Source organism: Prosopis cineraria, unplaced genomic scaffold, assembly GCF_029017545.1.
Source record: "Prosopis cineraria cultivar Desert tree isolate PC_DT_omini unplaced genomic scaffold, ASM2901754v1 PC1, whole genome shotgun sequence".
NCBI classification, from domain to species: domain Eukaryota; kingdom Viridiplantae; phylum Streptophyta; class Magnoliopsida; order Fabales; family Fabaceae; genus Prosopis; species Prosopis cineraria.
This window is the reverse complement of record NW_026555332.1, coordinates 54,075,926-54,095,433: the sequence shown is the minus strand read 5'-3', so window position 1 is coordinate 54,095,433 and position 19,508 is coordinate 54,075,926. Positions and strand designations below refer to the sequence as shown.

General features: G+C 33.5%; 3 protein-coding genes across 11 annotated transcripts; all 3 read left to right on the top strand.

Annotated features, from left to right (window-relative positions):
* The first annotated feature begins 2,363 nt into the window (after positions 1-2,363).
* Positions 2,364-3,883, top strand: LOC129296307 (glyceraldehyde-3-phosphate dehydrogenase, cytosolic-like). Of its 5 annotated transcripts, none has more exons than XR_008589752.1 (4): positions 2,364-2,702; positions 2,875-3,039; positions 3,171-3,283; positions 3,742-3,874. XR_008589752.1 is itself a non-coding variant. In XM_054934895.1 (4 exons), exons 1-4 carry the CDS (start codon positions 2,615-2,617, stop codon positions 3,695-3,697), a joined length of 345 nt encoding a protein of 114 aa, XP_054790870.1. In that variant the 5' UTR covers positions 2,364-2,614; the 3' UTR covers positions 3,698-3,883. The 5 variants fall into 5 exon arrangements, 2 of the variants coding, with proteins under 2 accessions (XP_054790870.1, XP_054790878.1); XR_008589747.1 differs by having other exon boundaries at positions 3,161-3,283; XR_008589750.1 differs by having other exon boundaries at positions 3,161-3,260; positions 3,742-3,869.
* Positions 3,884-4,008: 125 nt separating this feature from the next.
* Positions 4,009-5,431, top strand: LOC129296328 (glyceraldehyde-3-phosphate dehydrogenase, cytosolic-like). 4 transcript variants are annotated; one of them, XR_008589765.1, is made up of 5 exons: positions 4,009-4,061; positions 4,220-4,610; positions 4,687-4,747; positions 4,887-4,976; positions 5,175-5,431. XR_008589765.1 is itself a non-coding variant. In XM_054934919.1 (5 exons), exons 2-5 carry the CDS (start codon positions 4,574-4,576, stop codon positions 5,215-5,217), a joined length of 231 nt encoding a protein of 76 aa, XP_054790894.1. In that variant the 5' UTR covers positions 4,009-4,358; positions 4,491-4,573; the 3' UTR covers positions 5,218-5,431. The 4 variants fall into 4 exon arrangements, 2 of the variants coding, with proteins under 2 accessions (XP_054790894.1, XP_054790901.1); XM_054934919.1 differs by having other exon boundaries at positions 4,009-4,358; positions 4,491-4,610; XM_054934926.1 differs by having other exon boundaries at positions 4,009-4,358; positions 4,477-4,610.
* A 4,801-nt stretch (positions 5,432-10,232) lies between these two features.
* Positions 10,233-13,801, top strand: LOC129322812 (uncharacterized). Of its 2 annotated transcripts, XM_054969229.1 has the most exons (3): positions 10,233-10,970; positions 11,076-11,928; positions 12,303-13,801. In XM_054969229.1, exons 2-3 carry the CDS (start codon positions 11,221-11,223, stop codon positions 13,584-13,586), a joined length of 1,992 nt encoding a protein of 663 aa, XP_054825204.1. In that variant the 5' UTR covers positions 10,233-10,970; positions 11,076-11,220; the 3' UTR covers positions 13,587-13,801. The 2 variants fall into 2 exon arrangements, with proteins under 2 accessions (XP_054825204.1, XP_054825196.1); XM_054969221.1 differs by having other exon boundaries at positions 10,233-11,928.
* The last annotated feature ends 5,707 nt before the right edge of the window (positions 13,802-19,508 follow it).

The window sequence follows — 19,508 nt, the reverse complement described above, 5'->3', positions numbered from 1 at the left end:
ATTTGTTAATTTTCAATGCTTTTATTTACATTTTTACTCTTATTAAATATTTTAAATAAAAATATTAGTAATAAAATTTAAAAATATTTATTGAACGTAAAAATAAAAATTTATTAAATTTTAAAAGTTAAATTTTTTTTTAATTTTAATAAAAAATATGTTAAAAGTCGCTTATTTATAAGATGAGAGGGTAATACATTAAAAAAATTAAGATTATTGTCGTTGGTTTACTCTTTATTGGCTCTAAAGAAAGCCGGTGATCTCGAGGGGTATCGCCGCGTCAGAGAACAGAAATCATCGAAGCTTTCTCTCAAAATGAATGATCGCGGGAATCGTGCCGCCGCATTTATCACTCAACCCCACCACTTCCCCCATTGACAGTTAATCGCGCGGTACACCGTCCTTCGGCTGTTTCGTCTCTTCAGTTCTTAACGTCTGAATATAATATGTTATACATACATACATACATATCTATATACATACATATATAGGTGCACGCACTTTCACTTCCACGTGCCCTCCTGCTTCTACTCGCCTATTACTGGGATCCAGATACTCTTATTTAATCTCTCATATTTCATCGTATCATCTCATATTAAAATAATTTTATTTTAAAAATTAATTCTTTTATTAAATTAATTTTTTATTTTATTTTGAATTTTCAAAATTTATTCTAAAAAGTTACTCTACAAAAATTTTTACAAGAAAATTTTATAATTCAGCTTATTTAAAATCTAACTTAACTTATTTAATAAAAATATGTTTTAAAAAATTTATAAAGTAAGTTAAACTCTAAGCAAGTACTTACAATTTGATTCATTTAAATTTTGGCATGATTTATTTAATAAAAATTTATTTAAAAAAATTATAGAGTAAGTCAAACTATAAATAAATACTTATGATCTTGCTTATTCAAACTATCACATGATTTATTTAAAAAAAATTAAAGAGAATTTTTTTAAATTAAGTTGAAAGAATCAATTTTTAAAATAAAATTATTTTTTTATGAGATGATGATAAATTATGAAACATATGAATTGAATATTCATTGGAGGGCTGAGATTTGAGATGCTGAGGCAGAGCCGATAATTTGAATTAAGCCCGACGGATTAGCCCGAACTCGTCCAAAAAATTTAGGGCCAAACTCAAAAAAATATTAATATTTTAATGTTCAGTTGGCCCGAATACTCGAATTAAAAAATAAATTTTTTAAAAATATTTAAAATATGATAAATATTAATTAATTTTTAAATTTTTATGTTATTTTATACTAAAAATATTATATATTTGAGTGTATTACTATAGTTATTTTAAAAAAAATTAAAATAGTTATAATATTATATTTTTATTATTTTTAATCAATAAAATATGTCAAAATAATATTTAAAATATATTTTAATATTTACTTTTATATTTTTAAGACCCAATTTTTTTGTAAAAAAATTTTAAGTTCTACACACCATTTGTGTATAAAAAAATTAATTTTATATTTTTTATAAAATAAGATAATTAATTTTCAAGTAAAAATAAAATTAAAAATAATTTTAAAAATAAAATTCAGGCATTTATAAATTTCTGACTCTACTACTAGATAAACAAAATAAATAAAATAATATTTTTGAATAATTACTTAGTTATTGTCTATGCTAGATTTGGTTAAATATTAAAAATAAATTAGAGTACAATTTCCTTATATATAAGGGTTAAATAATATAATTAAAATGATTCAAAAAAATAATAATATTTTACTCATAACTAAATAATTTTTCTTTATATGATATAATGATAGGTATTTTTTTATATTTATAAAAAAGAAAAGTACAATTTACTCAAAAGTTACTAAAATTTTTGAATTAATTGAGACAATAATTTTAAGTCAGTAGTTTAACTGTGATTGAATTAAGATCAACTTAATCATAATTAAAATAATATAATTTAATTAAAATATATAAAACATGTATATATAACTATGATAAGAGCAGTATTTAAACAAATAAAATATTAATTTATAAGTAAAAGAAAAATTCATGAGTAAATGACACATAATACAACAAAAAAGGAACAGAGCTACTTAAGTACAAAGTTGATAAATTATTTTTTATTTTATTCTTTTAAATTTAAAATAATATTTTATACTTAATATAATTATCTAAAAATTAAAATTGGCTTAAAAAATCAACAAAAAAATATTTTTTAAAAGTTTTGGGTATTCGGGCCGGCCCGAATAAGCCCTAAGGTGTTAGGGTCGGGCTTGGCTATATGAGCTTTTTAAAAGGAGTATGATACTCGATTCAAATAAGTCTGGCCTTAATTGTGCTCGGCTCGGTCGAATTACCGACTCTATGCTGAGGCATGCTGCTCCTGAGAGGATCTGGATCCCCTGTCACTGCCTTGCTTCATAATTGAAATCTCTTACTCGTTTCAGGTTCCAAGAGAATGTCATGGGTGGGAGGGTCAAGATTGGAATCAATGATATCTATAGTTGGCCAATCCCATTTCTACTTGTGTTTGTATTCAGTTGCTTCGTAGTTAACGTCTGTGTGTGTGGGGTATTGCGATGATGAAGGATTCGGAAGGATTGGCGGTTTAGTTGCCAGGTTGGCTCTGATGAGAGATGATGTTGATCCAGTTGCTGTTAACGATCCATTCATCACCACGGATTACATGGCAAGTGTTTGCCAGCTCTGCCTCTGCATGTAAATGTAAGTTGAATTGATTGTTTCGATCATTCATGATTTTATTTTGTTGGTTGAACGTAGAAGGGGAAAGGCTACAATACATCAACAATTTTGTTGTGCTAGTTGCTAAGAAATTTTCCTTTTCCTTTTCCTTTTCTTTTGAATTGTTCTTAAATTTTTCTCTGTCTATCTTCAGTCATGTTTCTGAGTTTTGCCCAAATTAATTTGGAATTGCACGCCACATACTTGCACGTTCAAGTACGACAGTGTTCATGGGCAGTGGAAGCACCGTGGCATTGAGGTCAAGGACTCCAAAAACCCTTCTCTTTGGTGACAAGCCTGTCGCTGTTTTTGGTATAAAGTATGTTCTGCTTCTGTAATTAATAATTGGAAAGTATATGATTCTGTTTCATAACAAAGTTACGAACAAATTATTGGGCCAATTATCAGACTTAATTATATTTTCGTATTCTAATTACTAGGAAAACACAGGAAATTCCTTGGGGTGAGGCTGGAGCTGACTTTGTTGTTGAGTCTACTGGGGTTTTCACTGACAAAGACGAGGCTGCTGCTCACTTGAAGGTTCCTCACTAAGCGCTCACATGGTGGCGTTGATTTCACAAATAAAACTTTTTTAGTGAACTGGAACTTTCCCAATAAATATGTTGACAAGTTCTTTTTATGATTTACAAAATTTTCAACAACTTGGAAACAGAAATAATGTGGAAATAAGTTTATCCTGATTATATTTGTTTCAAAATTAGGTAGGCTTCAATAAATTTTATATTGTGGTTTGTAAGGCAGCTTGCTACAAATTTTACATTTTACGTTTATTATATTTCTCTTGAATTCTTCGGCCAAGTTCTGGAAACATTCAAATAACTGGTAGCTTCGGCTGTTTTATATCAAAACTGGTTTGTTCTCTTATTTGTGTGGTTATTCTCTTTGATGCTTAGGGTGGTGCAAAGAAGGTAATCATTTATGTCTCGCAGCTGTACTACTCAAGTCTTCTATGGTAAATGACCGCGTGCTTACCGGCTGTTGTATTCTTTAATTGTGGCAGGATGCTGGTACGGTGCTGCCTTCTCTAAATGGAAAGTTGACAGGAATGGCTCTCCGTGTTCCTACTGTTGATGTTTCAGTGGTTGACCAAACTGTAAGAACTTAGAATTGAGAAGGCAGCCAGTTATGATGACATTAAAGCTGCAGTCAAGTGAGAATAGCATTTTTTTGACTAATTTATCCTCTTTATTTGTTCATTTAGATGTTTAAACTTTAGCATTTCATCATTATCAAGTCCTCATCTTTTTATAAATTTTCTGGTCAGGCCCTGTGAATTAAATGAACCACAAAAAACAGAAAGAATGCAACAACAGAGAACAGGTAAGGGAAATACCGAGGTTTTAATATTAATATGTTAATATACTGAATCAGAGTTACAAAAGGGGCCTCCCTGATTCAATATAAAACCGTATTCCCTTGTTACAATGGAGGAATCACAACAACTAAGACAGAACACTCACTGGCTTTCGAGAGGCCAGTCCTCTCCTCACAACACTCAGGATACCCAAAAAAAAGAAGAAGAAGAAGAAGAAGCATAATCTCCTTGGGGCCTCAAGCGCCACTGTAAAACCAAAAGAGAGCCCTTACGGACTCCAAAAATGCCCTCTCCTAAGCCAGGTCAAAAGCAACTCTAAAGCAGCCCTATTTTTTATTTTCTTGCTCTTTAATTTTTGGATGAGTCGGGTCAACATTCTGACCGTCTGAAAGCATCTTTCCTTTTTATGCTGCTTCTCAGTTTTCCTTTTGTAGGTTTGGGCAGCAAAAGCAATTCTATCATTTTCACCAGGAGGCATCTGAGGGAAGCTTGAAGGGAATTCTTGGTTACACTGAGGATGATGTGGTGTCCACTGATTTTGTTGGTGACTGCAGGTGATGATACTGATACTAAAAATACCGTGTTAAAATGTCAAGCGCTCTTTAAGATTATCTGTTTCTTTGTTTTCAGTTAAGGATACGCCATTGAGATTCCCAATTGGACGTATGCCGCTGTCTGGGTCTAATTCTTGGTAGCTTCTACTCTTCTTTTTGGCATATCGTCTAGTTGCTAGATCATGTCAGTTTCTTTATGCGTGAACTGTGATTATAAAGTCTTGTGAGTGGATTGGTAAGACAAGTCTTAATTTTTGATCCACCACATGTTGGCAGGTCAAGCGTTTTTGACGCAAAGGCTGGAATTTCCTTGAGTAACAATATTGTGAAACTTGTCTCTTGGTATGACAACGAATGGGGCTACAGGTAAAACAGATTTTTATGCCTTTTTTATTTTTTTATTTTCAGCTAGTATTTTGTTTAATCAGTGGACTATTAAACTAGTGGATCTTTGGTTTATAATCCATTTCTCTGACAACAAAATTATTAACAGTGCCGTCTAATTATCAGATCATCTTCAATATTTGCCATTTCTGTCATCTCCAATGTTTGTTTCTGATGCAGTTCCCGTGTGGTTGACCCTATCCGACACGTTGCCTCTGTTTAAAAACTGCATTCGGCCCAAGTCTTGCATCTTGAAGCTAGCATTCAACTCACTTCACCCATTAGGTTTATAAGTTTTTGGAATAATGCATAATTCTAAGATGATAAGCACTAGAGGAAACGGTGGGAACCTCTACTTCAGATAGGTTAATTTTATCAGATTTCTTCTTGTCTAGGATAATACGAATCATATCTTATGAGAAACTTCTTTCTTTTAATCTTTTGGTGCTCCTTTTGATCTATTTAATCTCGCAAGTTCTCACGTTTCTTTTTCCACTGCGATGCCAAGGCTTGGTTTCTTTAGTTTTTCTTTCAAATGATTAAAAAATGGAGTTCAGTTTCCACTTTCCATCTTGTGGGTGATTAGAGGGGGGATGCAATGACGTCGACCGCTTAACATAACGAATGAAGACTAGAGATTTGGGAGTCATGCTGTATCAATTTTCAATCTAAGAATATGAGGTCCGTTTGGCTGTTGGAGTGGAATGAAATGGGTTAGTACTTAGTAGAGAATAAAATGGATTAAAATAAGGTCATGGATTGATAGAAAGATGTGAATGATGGGGAGAGGAGAGCCATAAAATAATAGAGAGATGAGAATGGAAATTGACGTCAAAAGATAAATGTGGTAGAAAAGATTGTTAAACATAATATTTAGGTGAAGATGTGTAAAGTAGTCCATTTAAAAATTGAAACGTTGTTAAAAGTAGTAGGTAGTAACAAGTTTTCCACCGCTCCTCGAGGCATGTAAACTTACTTCTGAGATAGATGGTCATGGTTTGACAGTGAAATACACTATTGTTGCCACCAAACAGTAGAGGTGTTCAAATCCTGGTTAGCCTAATTCCGTCCTATTCCTATTAGGACTGGTCTTTTCTAGCCTAAAAAAAAACAGGACAAGATGAGAAAGGGGTTTAGAAAGAGATAAGACATAGGATTGCCCTTAAGACATTTCATCCTGTTTCATCTCGAATATTATATATATACATTATTTTTTATTTTAAAAATATGCATTAAATATATTAATTATGTTAATATAATTTATACTTGTATTTATTATAATTTCAAAACATGCAATTCCTATTTAAATCTAAAACTTTTTTATATTGATAATTTTAATGACACAAGGTAAGTGATACAGGGTGATCTCTTTTTTTACAATATATTAATAATATTAATATAATTTATTCTTATATCTATCTATCTATTTAATTTTGTTTATATTGTATTCCTTGCTTTATTCTTGAAAGAGTCATTAACTTAACATATATCAACTAAAGAAAAAAAACACTGATGTGATATTGTACCTTACTTGTTTATTGTTGTTGCTCTTATAATCTAAAAATTACTTATAACTACTATCATAATATGTTATGTTTATATCTCATGTATACTTGACTTTAAGTTGTATATTTATAGTTGTGATTGAAGTAATTCAATAATTGACTTTAATTGTTGTAATTTATATAATTGTGTTATTTTGGTTTTAAACTTAGAAAGTTATGTGATTTAAAATTTTGATGAATATTGTTATCTAAACCTTTCTCCCATATTGTCCATTTTATCGGAACAGCAGGACATCCCAATCTCATCCTGATCCCATTCAGATTCCTAACATGACAAGATGACTTTCAAAATCAGAGAAAACACGAGACAAAAATTTAATTCTAATTATTTTTTGAGACAAGACATGAGACAAGGGTGGCCTGATCTTGTCTCATCCTATGAACACCTCTACAAAAAAGTAGTTGTGGTTGCATACCAACAAACTTCTGCCGCTAGCCAAACCATAGAAGCTATCCAAAGAATCTCTTAGCAAACAAGCCAAATCAACTATTCTTGTACTGGCTAACATCCTCAGGGATGGAGTTCATCCAAGAATTTCCCCTGATTCTGATTACCATTAGCAAGATAATCCAATTTGTTTATGTTTATAGAAATTAATGTATATAATATATTTGGAGGGAGATAAAAAAAAAAAACATGAATAATCACATGATATAGATCCCACATGTGATTTCATTTTTTTTTTTTTGGTCTGTGCGTCTCTTAAAATGCGTAAATGCAAATAATGTAATTTGTAATTTACTTGATAATGCTTAGCACTGAGCGAGCTACGTGGGAAGAATATTGAAACACTTTCTTGTGAAGATCTCAAACGCTTTGTTAAGCTGGATAACAGTGCAGGAATCAAGGAGAATTACTCTGCTAAGGCCGGCATCGGATTCAGAAGGAACTTCACATAGGGGAAACATGAGCCAAGAGTCTATTCTCTGCCAAATTACGATGCATCTTTGCTTTCCCCTTTTTTAAGTGACTGACTGAATTAAAATGGAAAGGAAGGCAGAAAAGGCATATTTTAGTAATTGATTGTTTTTACTTTTGACTCATTAGTCTCTTCTCTTCTCCCATAGCATGTTTAGAAAATTAAAGCTCATTGTCTTTTCTTGATTGAAAAGATTACTTCCTCATAGAAACATAATAGAATTCTGTCTAGAGACTCTTTTTTGCTTAACTTTATTACCACTGATGAGGCTGCCTTTATAATGTTAGTCTATAAATGGCGGCAAAGCCCCTTCACTTCAGACAAGATGACTTGCGACTGTCAATATAATTTATTTTTCAAGAGTTCTCCCACTAACATTTCCTGGATCACACATCAGAACTAAAAATTGAACAAGCTTAAAGCTGAATTATTGTGCAGAAAACTATTTGGAATTTAACTTTCGGAGGGGGCTTGGAAACAATTGTCATTGCTCCCACTTGTGGAGTCTCCTACGCTGGAAACAAGCATGGCATAATATAATTGAGAAACATAAACTAGTTCCAGTTTGCATTTTATGAATTAAATAATGTATCGTTCTATGGACATGGGTCCTAGTTTCGACTTCGATATTGAAAACTTCATGGTGGAAGCCACCTCCTTCTGCCCCCCAGGCAGGGGTGAAAATGCCATCCTGCTTTTGGATATTCACAAAAAATGAATAAGCTGTGATCCCTTTTAATCTATGATTGAACTTGGTGGGCCATCTGTTGGGGTCGGGACGGGAATACTCTCATAAAGCAATGGCTTTGATGAGTCTTCAACTTTTCTAGCTACTTCACCTCCAGTGGCTTTAGTGGTCCCTGGCTTGTGTAATGCAGAACCTTAATAAAAAAACTAACCCTGTAGTTATAAGTTATAACTAGGATTGGCTGGTTTGTTTTTGTTACAGTGGTAGGTGTTGGTGCTTGCATGCCCATGTGAAGACGCTGCTTCAAGAGTCTTATTAAAGCGAAGAAAGAGACTAGGGGAAGCAAGACACTGATATTAGAGGGAGGAGGGAGTTCAACATCACATACTCTCACATGCATCATTGTTCTCAAAAGAGGCCAACCTGCCCTATTTAAGGCTTTTTGATACACTACTTGGTGTGTTGAAAAGCTGCCTTTCTGCCTTTCACATGTTACACTTTTGCTTTTAGGATGTGTTTCATTCCATCACCAGCGAGTGGTTGAACTTGGGCCCTTTTTCATGAACCTCCCTACCCAAGACAGCTCACCATATCCTTAGATCTAATGCTTAATTAACAGGATCATGTACTAACCAAGGTGATCAATCTGTCATAAGGTATCACCAACCCCTCCTTCGTTCCTAGTCATCTTGTGATTACTGAAATTCTTATATCAATTATCATTTTGAGATGATATTATTAGGTTTAAGAAATGTTAGTTAATGTTTATCAGCAAGTTCCATTGTATCTGGCTAAATTGTACCCACAATGCTAACTGTTCCTCTGCCTTTGCTTCCTGAGGAAGATGGTCAGTGAGACACAGGAAGAAAAAATAAGAAAATCTGTCAGAATCAGAGGTGTTAGATATTAAGCAAAGTAGCTAAAGATGGATGGTGATGGATGATGGTAACAAGCCCCCGCCATTACCAAATGCTTTTGCTCTGTCCCCAGAAAAATTTGGTCGAAAGACGATAAGATCACAGGAAATAATTCAAGCTTCATTGTATGTAATCTTAAGAGAGAGCCATCAGCCATAGCGACCACGCGTTTTCTTTCTTTACATTTACATTATTTGGGATCTTGCGTGCGGATTGATGTGTAACATGACGACTTGAAATTGACTCCATAATTTGTTGTTTCTGTCCGTCATCCTATTACCTGCCAAATTATTGCCTAATCTGATTCTACCACTTTGTTTAATGTTCATTCTCTTCATTTCTCAACACGAGCTACTTGACGTTGGCACTTGGCAGAGTCTAGTACCTTGTTGCCCAAGTTGCCACGTTCATTTTAAATTTAGGCCTTCCCAACAAATGAAAATTTCAATTCCAGGAACATACTTGGCTCCTGAAAAAACTAGGAACTGTATTTTCTTTTTGTTACACGTTCTTGTCAAAGTTCTCATATGATAGAAGAGAATCTTCATGCTCGGTGATGATTAACAGCATGACAGAGATCGAAGGTAAGATTAATCTAAGAATTGGGTAAGAAGTAGAAAAGTTGTGTACGACGATGTATCTGTAATTTTTTCCTCCACCGTGAATCGCAATATGTTGACTAGTGAGGATAAACTACTAGCGCGTACAGTGTACGCAGGCATACCCTCCCTTGCCCAACATCGCGCGCATTTATACCCATACGTGGAGATATTTTTTCTCTTTTGGGAGCTATGATCAGAATCATTTCTGGAAATTCATGCCTATACGTGGCATTAAAGTATTAGTTGACGATTCGGGCCCAAAAAATTTTGGTTTACGAGTCGAAATTTGTAGGTCGGCAATTAGAATTAGGTTCAAAAGCAAAGACGAATTACAACGATTTTGCTGGGTTTAAAATGTGGAAATATTGGAGACTGAAACCTTATTTTCAACGGAATTAGCAAGCGTAATAATATAATGGTGGAATAATTGGGAATGATAAGATGTGGATTGTAGAACTAAACTATCATCTTAACCATGTCCTTATAGAATACAATTGATTGTCCGAAGACTAAGATAATTTATCATATTACAAGCAGCACACACCATCCGATGGTGTCATCAGTTCTGTCTCTGCGAGCTGAGAAAGGGCAGTGTACCTCAGCAAGGCCTACCTAATTACTTCAACATCTTTGTGTACAGTAAAAGTCTCTTGCATTGGTTCAGCTTCCAACTTTCCACCATCATTGCAGACAACTAATAAGAAACTATTCTCCCTCCCCCCAACCCTCTTTCATTATTATGTCCCGTGCATCCTTATTAAGTTTCACTGTTCTGAAAGGGGAAAAAAAAATCATCCCTGAAATCTCTATTAGCATCCTATTTTCCCTTGAGATTCTGTTGACACGACCAATAATCTATTGAGAATATCCTCTCCTCTGGTCCATAATCTTCTGCAAATGGTGTTGTGATTCCCTCAAAGCTACATTCTTTTACTCTTTTCTTTGAAACACCTGCTCCATTCTCTGGTTTCCTTTGTGAGAGCAATCATGGCTGTTTCCTTTCCCATCCCATCGACCTGATATCATTAATCATGATCCTTCATACCTTCGTATCTTCATAAAGGACACCGCTCTTCTTCCTTTATCGTGTTTCTAATATCCTCTACTAATAACTAGTCGATGCTCTTATGGGTTTTTGCTGATAGTTGAACCACTTAATTTATTATTAGCCTCTTATGTTGTCTTCATGTGCGTGATTTAGTGGTTTTCTATATTTATGGCATGTGGTTATTTCGTTTCCCTTTATACTCAATTGGTTCGGTTGCCCACTGTCATAATTTCCCAGTAAGCCTTCTTCTGCTGTGCTAGTTCTATCCTCATACTGGTCCTGCATCTTCTGTAAGGTCGTTTTCAATCTTTAACTTACAGAACTACCATCTCGAATTGCAGAATTCGATGGCAAATGATCTGCCTTTGTGTCAGATTTAGCTGATTTGGGCTGTTCTGTTCATCTCAAACGTACCATCAATCTATCTTCCTTCAATTCTTGTTGGTCTTTCTGAATACAAAAGTATTCAGTATTTCAATCTTCGCAATGCCTCCTACATATTTCCCTCTTCGGTGGGAGAGCACCGGTGACCAATGGTGGTATGCTTCGCCGATCGACTGGGCTGCTGCTAATGGACACTATGACTTAGTTCGCGAGCTGCTTCGTATTGATAGCAACCACCTTTTCAAGCTGACCTCCCTCCGCCGTATTCGGCGCCTGGAAACGGTGTGGGATGACGAAGAACAGTTCAATGATGTTGCCAAGTTCCGCTCTCAGGTGGCCCAGAAGCTGCTTCAGGAGTGTGAATCCAAGAAAAGCAAGAACTCTCTCATTCGTGCAGGCTATGGTGGATGGCTGATGTACACTGCTGCCTCCGCCGGAGACTTGGGTTTTGTTCAAGAGCTTCTCGAGAGGAACCCACTTCTGGTTTTTGGGGAAGGAGAGTATGGGATCACTGATATCCTATATGCTGCAGCGAGGAGCAAGAACTGTGATGTTTTCAGGCTGCTCTTTGATTTTGCGGTTTCGCCCAGGTTTCTCACTGGAAAAGATGGTGTTTGGGTGGAGCATATTGGGGACATTCCTTCTGTTTATAGGTTGGAGATGACCAATCGGGCTGTTCATGCAGCCGCAAGAGGAGGTAATGTCAAGATTCTGGCGGAGCTTCTTGCCAATTGTTCTGATGTTTTGGCCTATAGAGACGCTCAGGGCTCTACTATCTTGCATGCAGCTGCAGGTAGAGGACAGGTTGAGGTAAGGCTCTAGCTTCTGTCCCTTTCTTTCCTTCGCTTCATTTCTCATTGACAGTTTCCAAGATACTGATAGAATGTGGCGAGTCTATAAGGAAGCTGGTATTTGTTCAAGTGAAAAATTGATTCTTCTTAAGGATGTTGGATTTTGGGGTTTAACTGTTGCATTAACATTACAAGCAAAGATTAGGTAATGTGACGGAGTATGCCCTTAAAGATTATCTAATGAAAAGAATAATTTGCATGAGTATACGAAATTGAGAAAGAACTTGGACTCTTTGCAAAGGTTTATGAAGATGATGCCTTCTTTCTCATGAGATATATTAGGCTGATGATTTGAGATTATAAGAATAACTGAATTTGTTGGGGTTCATGCAGGTGATCAAATACTTAACATTAACATTTGACATTATCAACTCCACAGACCATCAGGGCAACACAGCTCTGCATGTGGCTGCTTATAGAGGTCAATTAGCTGCAGTTGAAGCTCTAATCTCTGCATATCCCACCTTGATTTCTCAGACGAACAACGTAGGAGAAACCTTTCTCCACAAGGCTGTGTCTGGTTTCCAGACTCCGGCGTTCCGGAGATTGGACCGACAGGTAGCACTTCTGAAGCAGTTACTTAGTGGGAAGAATTTCCACACACAGGAAATCATCAATGTGAAGAACAATGACGGAAGAACAGCTCTTCATATGGCTATCATAGGAAACATCCACACCGATCTTGTTCAACTCTTGATGACAGCTCCTTCAATCAACTTGAATGCCTGTGACGTGGATGGCATGACCCCACTAGATTATCTCAGGCAACGCCCCAATTCAGCATCGTCTGATATACTCATCAGAAAGCTGATCTCGGCTGGGGGAATGTTTGGTTGCAGAGATCATGATTCAAGAAAAGCCATAGCTTCCCACTTGAAGCAGCAAGGTGGAAGCAGTCCTGGGACGTCCTTTAGAATCTCAGACACGGAGATATTTCTGTGCACGGGTATTGAGAATACTGTTTCACATGCCTTTGCTGATCAGGGAAATTCAGGAATGAGTCCATCTTTATCAGAACACAATCCATATAATTCCAACGCCGAGAACCACTGTAGTTCAGCCACCAGCAAGAGGCCTAGTTCTGTCACGGCAGCAAGACTGAAAAGAGTACTTCATTGGCCTCGCGGGAAGGAGAAGAAAGTTGAGAGATTCAATGGAGAAACTCCAACCCCTCTCAGGGAGAGATTTTCTAGGCCATCCTCGCTTCCAAACAACAAAAGAACACTGTCTGTGAGGAGTCAGCAGTCAAGTCCAAATGCAAAGAAGAAGTTTGCTTCAGGGTTAGTGCATGGAGTGATGCAGTCTGTGCCACAAGTGAAGGTTTCAGGCAGGTCTCGCTCCAGTTCATTCTCAAAATCATCAATCTCGTCGCCCAGATCATGGGACAAGCAAAAGGGTGTCTATATTGAGAATGACATAGCAGGACCATCCTGCTCGAATCAAACACCTGAAGAAGATGAATCGCCACGCATGGTGAAGCGTGCCTCTGTGAGTCAGAGGTTGAGAGGGCATTACTTCTGTTTTGGTGCAGCAGGACTTAGTGTGAAAAACCCAGGAAGTAGCAGCAAGCAGCAGGAGAGCCAGGACTTCAAGAATTATGTTATTTCGGTGGCATAATAGGTTGAGAAATGAGATTATAGCTAATTCCTGACAAGTGTGAGAGAGGGCACAAGGGATAAAAGCTGCTTGTTTAATGTATAATTCTATGTTGAAATAAAGAGCAGCTGGTTCCTTAGATGTAATGTAAGTCTTTTTATAGATTATACTTCGTTGGTGTATGACTAGGTCATGTACGAGACTTCGCTTGTTAATGATAAGTATGTTGTGTTAAATTATGCTCCGCATCATATATTCATATTGCCATGGTTCCTGCACTCGTAATACGCTTTTGGCATCCACAACTGCATTATTGAATAGATGGAACTTAATATATATATATATATATATATTTCCCTCTCTGTTATTTGTAGGAAAATAATTTTTAGTTCAAAATATAAAACACCTTGTAATATTTAAATTATTTTATTAATTTTATCCTTTTCTCAATTAATATGAAGGTATTTAATATAGCTGTATTATTATTAAAAGTTAACAATAAAAAATATGCATCTCATTTTTTAAATATCAAGAAAAAATTAACTTCTTTTAATTGCATAAAATACTTAAGAGTATCCTTTATTTATGTGTATATGTATAATATATATATATATATACACATATATATATCTAAAAGGAAGCAGCTATCTAGTTAAATGCACTTGTGCAACAGCTCCGATGGTGTTTCATAATGCTAAGCATGCCACGAGCAGGCAGTTTCGACTCCCAAAAGGGCTTCCCAAAAATTCACTTCTGCTAAAAGCAACTCTGATTTAAGTTTAGCAAACTAGCCTTTTAGCGGTACAGTTACAGACGATTTTGCAAAGGGAGAGGGGAAGGTAGTTAACTTAACAGTTTAAGCAAAAGTGAGTTTCCTGAAAGTACTTTGGGCAGCAAAATTCAGTAGCTAAACATGTACTAAGCAAAAGACTCCATCTTTGTTAAGGATATATTTAAAGAAGTCCTTGTTTATCTCCTAATCGATTCTTTAAATAAGATATTAAATCTTACCCTGCAGGATTGGAACCATGAGAAGCCAGCAATTATGTTGATTGGCTTGCCCACCAAGTTAGTCATTATAATTTAGTTAGGGTCTTATCTCCTTTTGACCTAACTTAAGTTTTACCCCTTTTTTTTTACAGTTCTTTTCATGGCCTTGTTATTCCCAACAAAAATGCACGGAGAGGGAGAGGGAGAGAGAGAGATGCTTATTTGATTTCACACAAGGCCACCTTAAAGCAAATATTAGCAGGTTTTAGATGCAGTTACAATTGTATGTCATGCTTTATATAAATTGAAAAATTAACTATTTATATCTTATAAACAAGTTAATAAATTTTATATATAACACACATCCATATATATATATATATATATAATTATCAATTAAATATGCTAGTCATTTAATATTTAAATTATTAATGAATTATTAACTTAAAAAACACTTTAAAATTTAGAGAAAATTTGATTTAGAATTTTGGAAAAAATTAATTTAATAAAATTTTTATGTTCTTTATTAAATATTTTATGAAAAATATTTGTGCGTAAAAATATTTATAAAACATAATTCAATTATATAAATTTTTAGTTATGAAAATCATGCAATTAATTTTTAAGTTATATAATCTTTCGATAAAAATATAAAAGTTATCAATTTCATTTTTTTTGAAAAAATTAAGAATTTTAACATTTGAGGAATAACATATTTAATCAGTCAAACTACACATGTTTGATTAAAACAAAATAAATTACAGAGACTTAAATCAAAATTGAAAAAAACTATAGGATATATGTATTAACTTTTTTTCACAAGTATTGGGATTCACATATTATAACAGTACCTAGCGTAATTAGGTTAAAAAAAAAATATTCACATAAACTTTTACTCTAGACTATGTTAATAGACAAACAAAAAAATTTTTAACTAATAATACACATCAGCTTTCATCTCTCTTCGCATGTTTCACTTGATAGAGAAAATTTATCTAACTTGGAACTGTGATCTCTCAAGCAATGTTTTTATATATATAACTCCAAGACTAGCTACCATATGTGATAAAAGAAATGTAGTTTTAGTTATAGCTTAAAGAAGCATTTTACCTTGGCCAAAAAGAAGAAGCATTTTACTAAAAATAAAATAAAATAAAGAAGCAAATATAGGCCATATAAGGAAACGGCAAAAGCACACAACATGCCTGCTGTAAAGAGAGTTGACAGAAGCCTTGAAAAGCCCAGTGGGCCAACCCGGAACAGTAGCATCAAAGTCCATTTCACTTTCCCCCCGCCCACACTTTCAGGCTTCGGCTCAACATATCCTAAAATATAAACAGAGCTCAAATTGAATATTAATCTCTCCTGTGCTAAATGTAGGAGTTAATCAGAGTTTTTCAGTCATAAATAGAAAAATTCAATCTCTTTTGTCTTCACGTTAATTATATTTTTACAAACTACCTTGTAGTTACATTCTTATAAATGTATTAACTATATCCAAATTTATAAGACATTTACGCAGGAGATTCGAATTTTAAAATATAAAACATTTTAATAAAAATTTTATAAAAATAATATTAAAAATATTTTTTAATATTATTATTTTTATTAAATGAAGGGTACCTTTAAAAATTTATTCTTTTAGTTTGAAAAAAAAGAACTATAAAATATATTTAATAAACTTTACATAATTTTGTTTAAAAATATCGTATAAATTGGGATAAAGTATAAGTTATGTTAGTGACACTGTAGTATACGTGATTAAAGGGTGAATGTTTTAGAAAAATCGGAATATTTTTTAAAAATAACTAATTTAACGGATTTTCTTAATCTTTACGAATTAGTTAACTAGCTCGAGCACTTGGATTTGGAGCGGATGGAATATGTAAAATCAAGCGACAGGCACTGCACAGAGAATGAAAAACCCCATCCGATACGTGGCCTAATGGGGGTGGGGTTAGTTACTAACGGTATTCACATATTGCAGTACATTGTGGTTAGATCAGTGGTGGGACGATTAATCACAACATCAAAGTTTGCTGCATTTAATTAATCACAAGACGTTCATGATTTTCCTGCGCGTGATGTCATGCCCCAGAAAAACACGCTTTAATTTGTTATTTTATAGTAAATGGGAAATTAGGGAAATCCACGTTATAAAATCGTAGGTGTTAACATCATGAGGATGGAGGCATTTAGAAACATCATTGTCACTGGAGTGTCAAGTTTAATTAATTAGCGCTAGAGTTGAAATTATTGCACATAATTTCTTGGTACCCACCTACTAATTGCTTACTCAAGCAAGAATGAAGCTTCAGCCTTCACGTCCCTGGCTTTCTCTTTGAATTAAACTGATTACCCAAATATGCTCAACCAATCCGCTCGTGGTTTGGGTCATAATTGGACACTCGTATTTCGCTCAGCCCTAAGATTTCAACTCCATTATAACCCATCGACACTTATCCAAAGTCAAAACAATATTATATATATATATATATATATATATATATTTTTAAATATTTTTAACTGAATCTCACCCTCAATAAAGTAATTACTTACTTTCTAACTAACTCTGTCTTTTTATATTTATTTCTATTAAACATCCTACAATAAATATAAAGTTATTATTAATAGGGTACTTTTAAAAAAAATAATGATTACACCTCAAAAGATTAAAAATGTCTTACATGTTTTAACATCCAACTCCTCAAAAAAATGCCTTATATTTTTTAATAGAGAGTGTGTGTATATATATATATATATTTCTTTTCATATCAAATTATACAATATTTTTAAAATAGATTCAACATCCTAAAATATAAGACATTTTAAAAAGATTAAAATTTTATTAAATAGGCTTATTTTAATATTATTATTTCTCTCTCTATACAATTAATTTCTATCCATTTTTAAATATATTAAATGATGAATATTTTTAAAAATTTATATTTTTATTTTAAAAAGATAAGGTTGTTAAGGATATTTAATGAGGTTTATTGGTATATGATATTTTATTTAAAAATATTTTATAATTTAAAACGAAAAGAGTGGAATATACATATACTCCATCTAGTCCCATTTATAGAAAGAAAATAGTTTTTTTCATCTCATTTATCACAAATTTTTCTTTCATCTTTCATTAAATATTAGAAAAAAAATATATTGATAAAATACGTTTATTTAATAAGAGAAAATTAATACTTTATTTAATTTTTATATAAAGTTAATAATATTAAGTTTTTTTGGTATTAGTAAATATATTAGAAATAATTTATAAAAAATGTTCTAATAAAAATATGCATGCGCATTATATGAGTGTGGAGTACTTTATCTAAACTATGGTATGTTTTTTATGTAGTTCTAGTTTCATTTAATTTTGTTTGAGAAATAATTAACATGCACTCTTCCGTTTTAAAAAAATGTGAGATCTGTTGAACTAATAATTTACATTGATTAAAAACTCAATTAAATTAATAATTTGTTAAAAAAGTTTTTCGTTTTTCTTAACACACTTCTCCTTTTAATCATTTATTCTCTCCGTTTTAAAATATAAGTTTTTGGGATAATAACATGTTTGCTTGTTTAGGTTTACCTAAATTATCATTTTGATTCCTGAATTTTAATCTTGAATTAAAGCACGTTTTTTTCTTTTTAACTACTTGTAAAAAACATTTAATATTTTAATTTTTTCAGTACAATATTTTTTTTAATATTTAAAAATGGTGCAATGTTATATTTGTTATTAATAAATGTTAGTTGACCCAAAAAATTATATATCATGAACTTAAGAATTAACAAAAAATTACTGAAAAAAATGTAAAAGAGGAGCCCATATATGACATATCACGCAAAAAGAAATAGATGACGCGATCGAAGGATTTCTCCATAATTTACACGGTGACATATGTGCGGGGCTCACATCTGCCTCTTTTCTAGGTAATATTCAAGTGAAGTTGAAATATTTTGAATCCCGTTTCTTTCATTTTCAAAACTGGAGACTGTTCATGTGCACTTTAACTATTCAGGCAGTTCTACTTAGAATACGCGTCTGACACATTTACAGGGACGTGAAGGGGAGCTTTGATGACACGGGATGACATAACAATTAAGCATCTGAGCTAATTGTCATTAAAATTAGAGACAATTATATTAAAGATTCACATAAAAAAATAATTATTATAAAATTTATTAATAATTAAATTAAAATGTATTAACAACACAATTAATTATTAATACAGTTTAGTTTAATTGTTAATAAATTTTATAATAGTTAATTTTTTTATGTGAAACCAAACTATAATTCTCCTTTAAAATTATAATACGATATAGCAGCAACAAATGTCAATAATTAATATTAAAATAAAACGCGCGGAATGCAGCAAGTGAAGGAAGGAAGGTACTTTAAGAAAGGGAGGGAAAAAGAAAGAAACGTAAAAAATGAGGAAATTTTTAATTTTAATTTTAGGAAATGCTACGACGGCTCGTCCGGTCGAAGCATTGACTCGGAGTTTCTGGTCTTCGGCCATCAGGGATACGATATTGGGAGGAAATTTCGTCGCAGGGACCTCAGAGTTGCACCGTCATTTCACAGTCACATAGCATCTGGCTCTTGGTTTGACTTTCAAAGATTATATGACGCATATATTGAGAATTTCGAGCGAGGCCCTGTTCATCCAATTATTTCTCTTTCGGCCCGCTAGACAGTGATCGTTCCCACTCACAATGCAACATGGGATCAACGGTCATAGGCAAGACACGCTTCTCCAGGAATCTTTGTGGATGCACTCTTATTATTTCTCTGATCTAAGGCTACTTAACTACATTATTATGAAGAATTTCATTCTTTTCATTTGAGTGGGGAAATGATTTAAAAAGAATCAAGTCAACATGGACAGCGTTGAAGTTTTGAACGCCTACAACTGAAAGTCAAAGCCGGGATCACATTATTGCGTA

What these genes read in the sequence shown, in the direction of transcription:
- LOC129296307 (XM_054934895.1), top strand. Translation starts at nt 2,615, where the DNA reads ATGATGTTGATCCAGTTGCTGTTAACGATCCATTCATCACCACGGATT. An exon ending in CTCTGCCTCTGCATGTAAAT is followed by an intron (nt 2,703 to 2,945) that starts GTAAGTTGAATT and finishes CAAGTACGACAG; the next exon opens with TGTTCATGGGCAGTGGAAGC. An exon ending in GTCGCTGTTTTTGGTATAAA is followed by an intron (nt 3,040 to 3,160) that starts GTATGTTCTGCT and finishes TCTAATTACTAG; the next exon opens with GAAAACACAGGAAATTCCTT.
- LOC129296328 (XM_054934919.1), top strand. Translation starts at nt 4,574, where the DNA reads ATGATGTGGTGTCCACTGATTTTGTTGGTGACTGCAG. An exon ending in GATTTTGTTGGTGACTGCAG is followed by an intron (nt 4,611 to 4,686) that starts GTGATGATACTG and finishes CTTTGTTTTCAG; the next exon opens with TTAAGGATACGCCATTGAGA. An exon ending in GACAACGAATGGGGCTACAG is followed by an intron (nt 4,977 to 5,174) that starts GTAAAACAGATT and finishes TTTCTGATGCAG; the next exon opens with TTCCCGTGTGGTTGACCCTA.
- LOC129322812 (XM_054969229.1), top strand. Translation starts at nt 11,221, where the DNA reads ATGCCTCCTACATATTTCCCTCTTCGGTGGGAGAGCACCGGTGACCAA. An exon ending in CAGGTAGAGGACAGGTTGAG is followed by an intron (nt 11,929 to 12,302) that starts GTAAGGCTCTAG and finishes GGGTTCATGCAG; the next exon opens with GTGATCAAATACTTAACATT.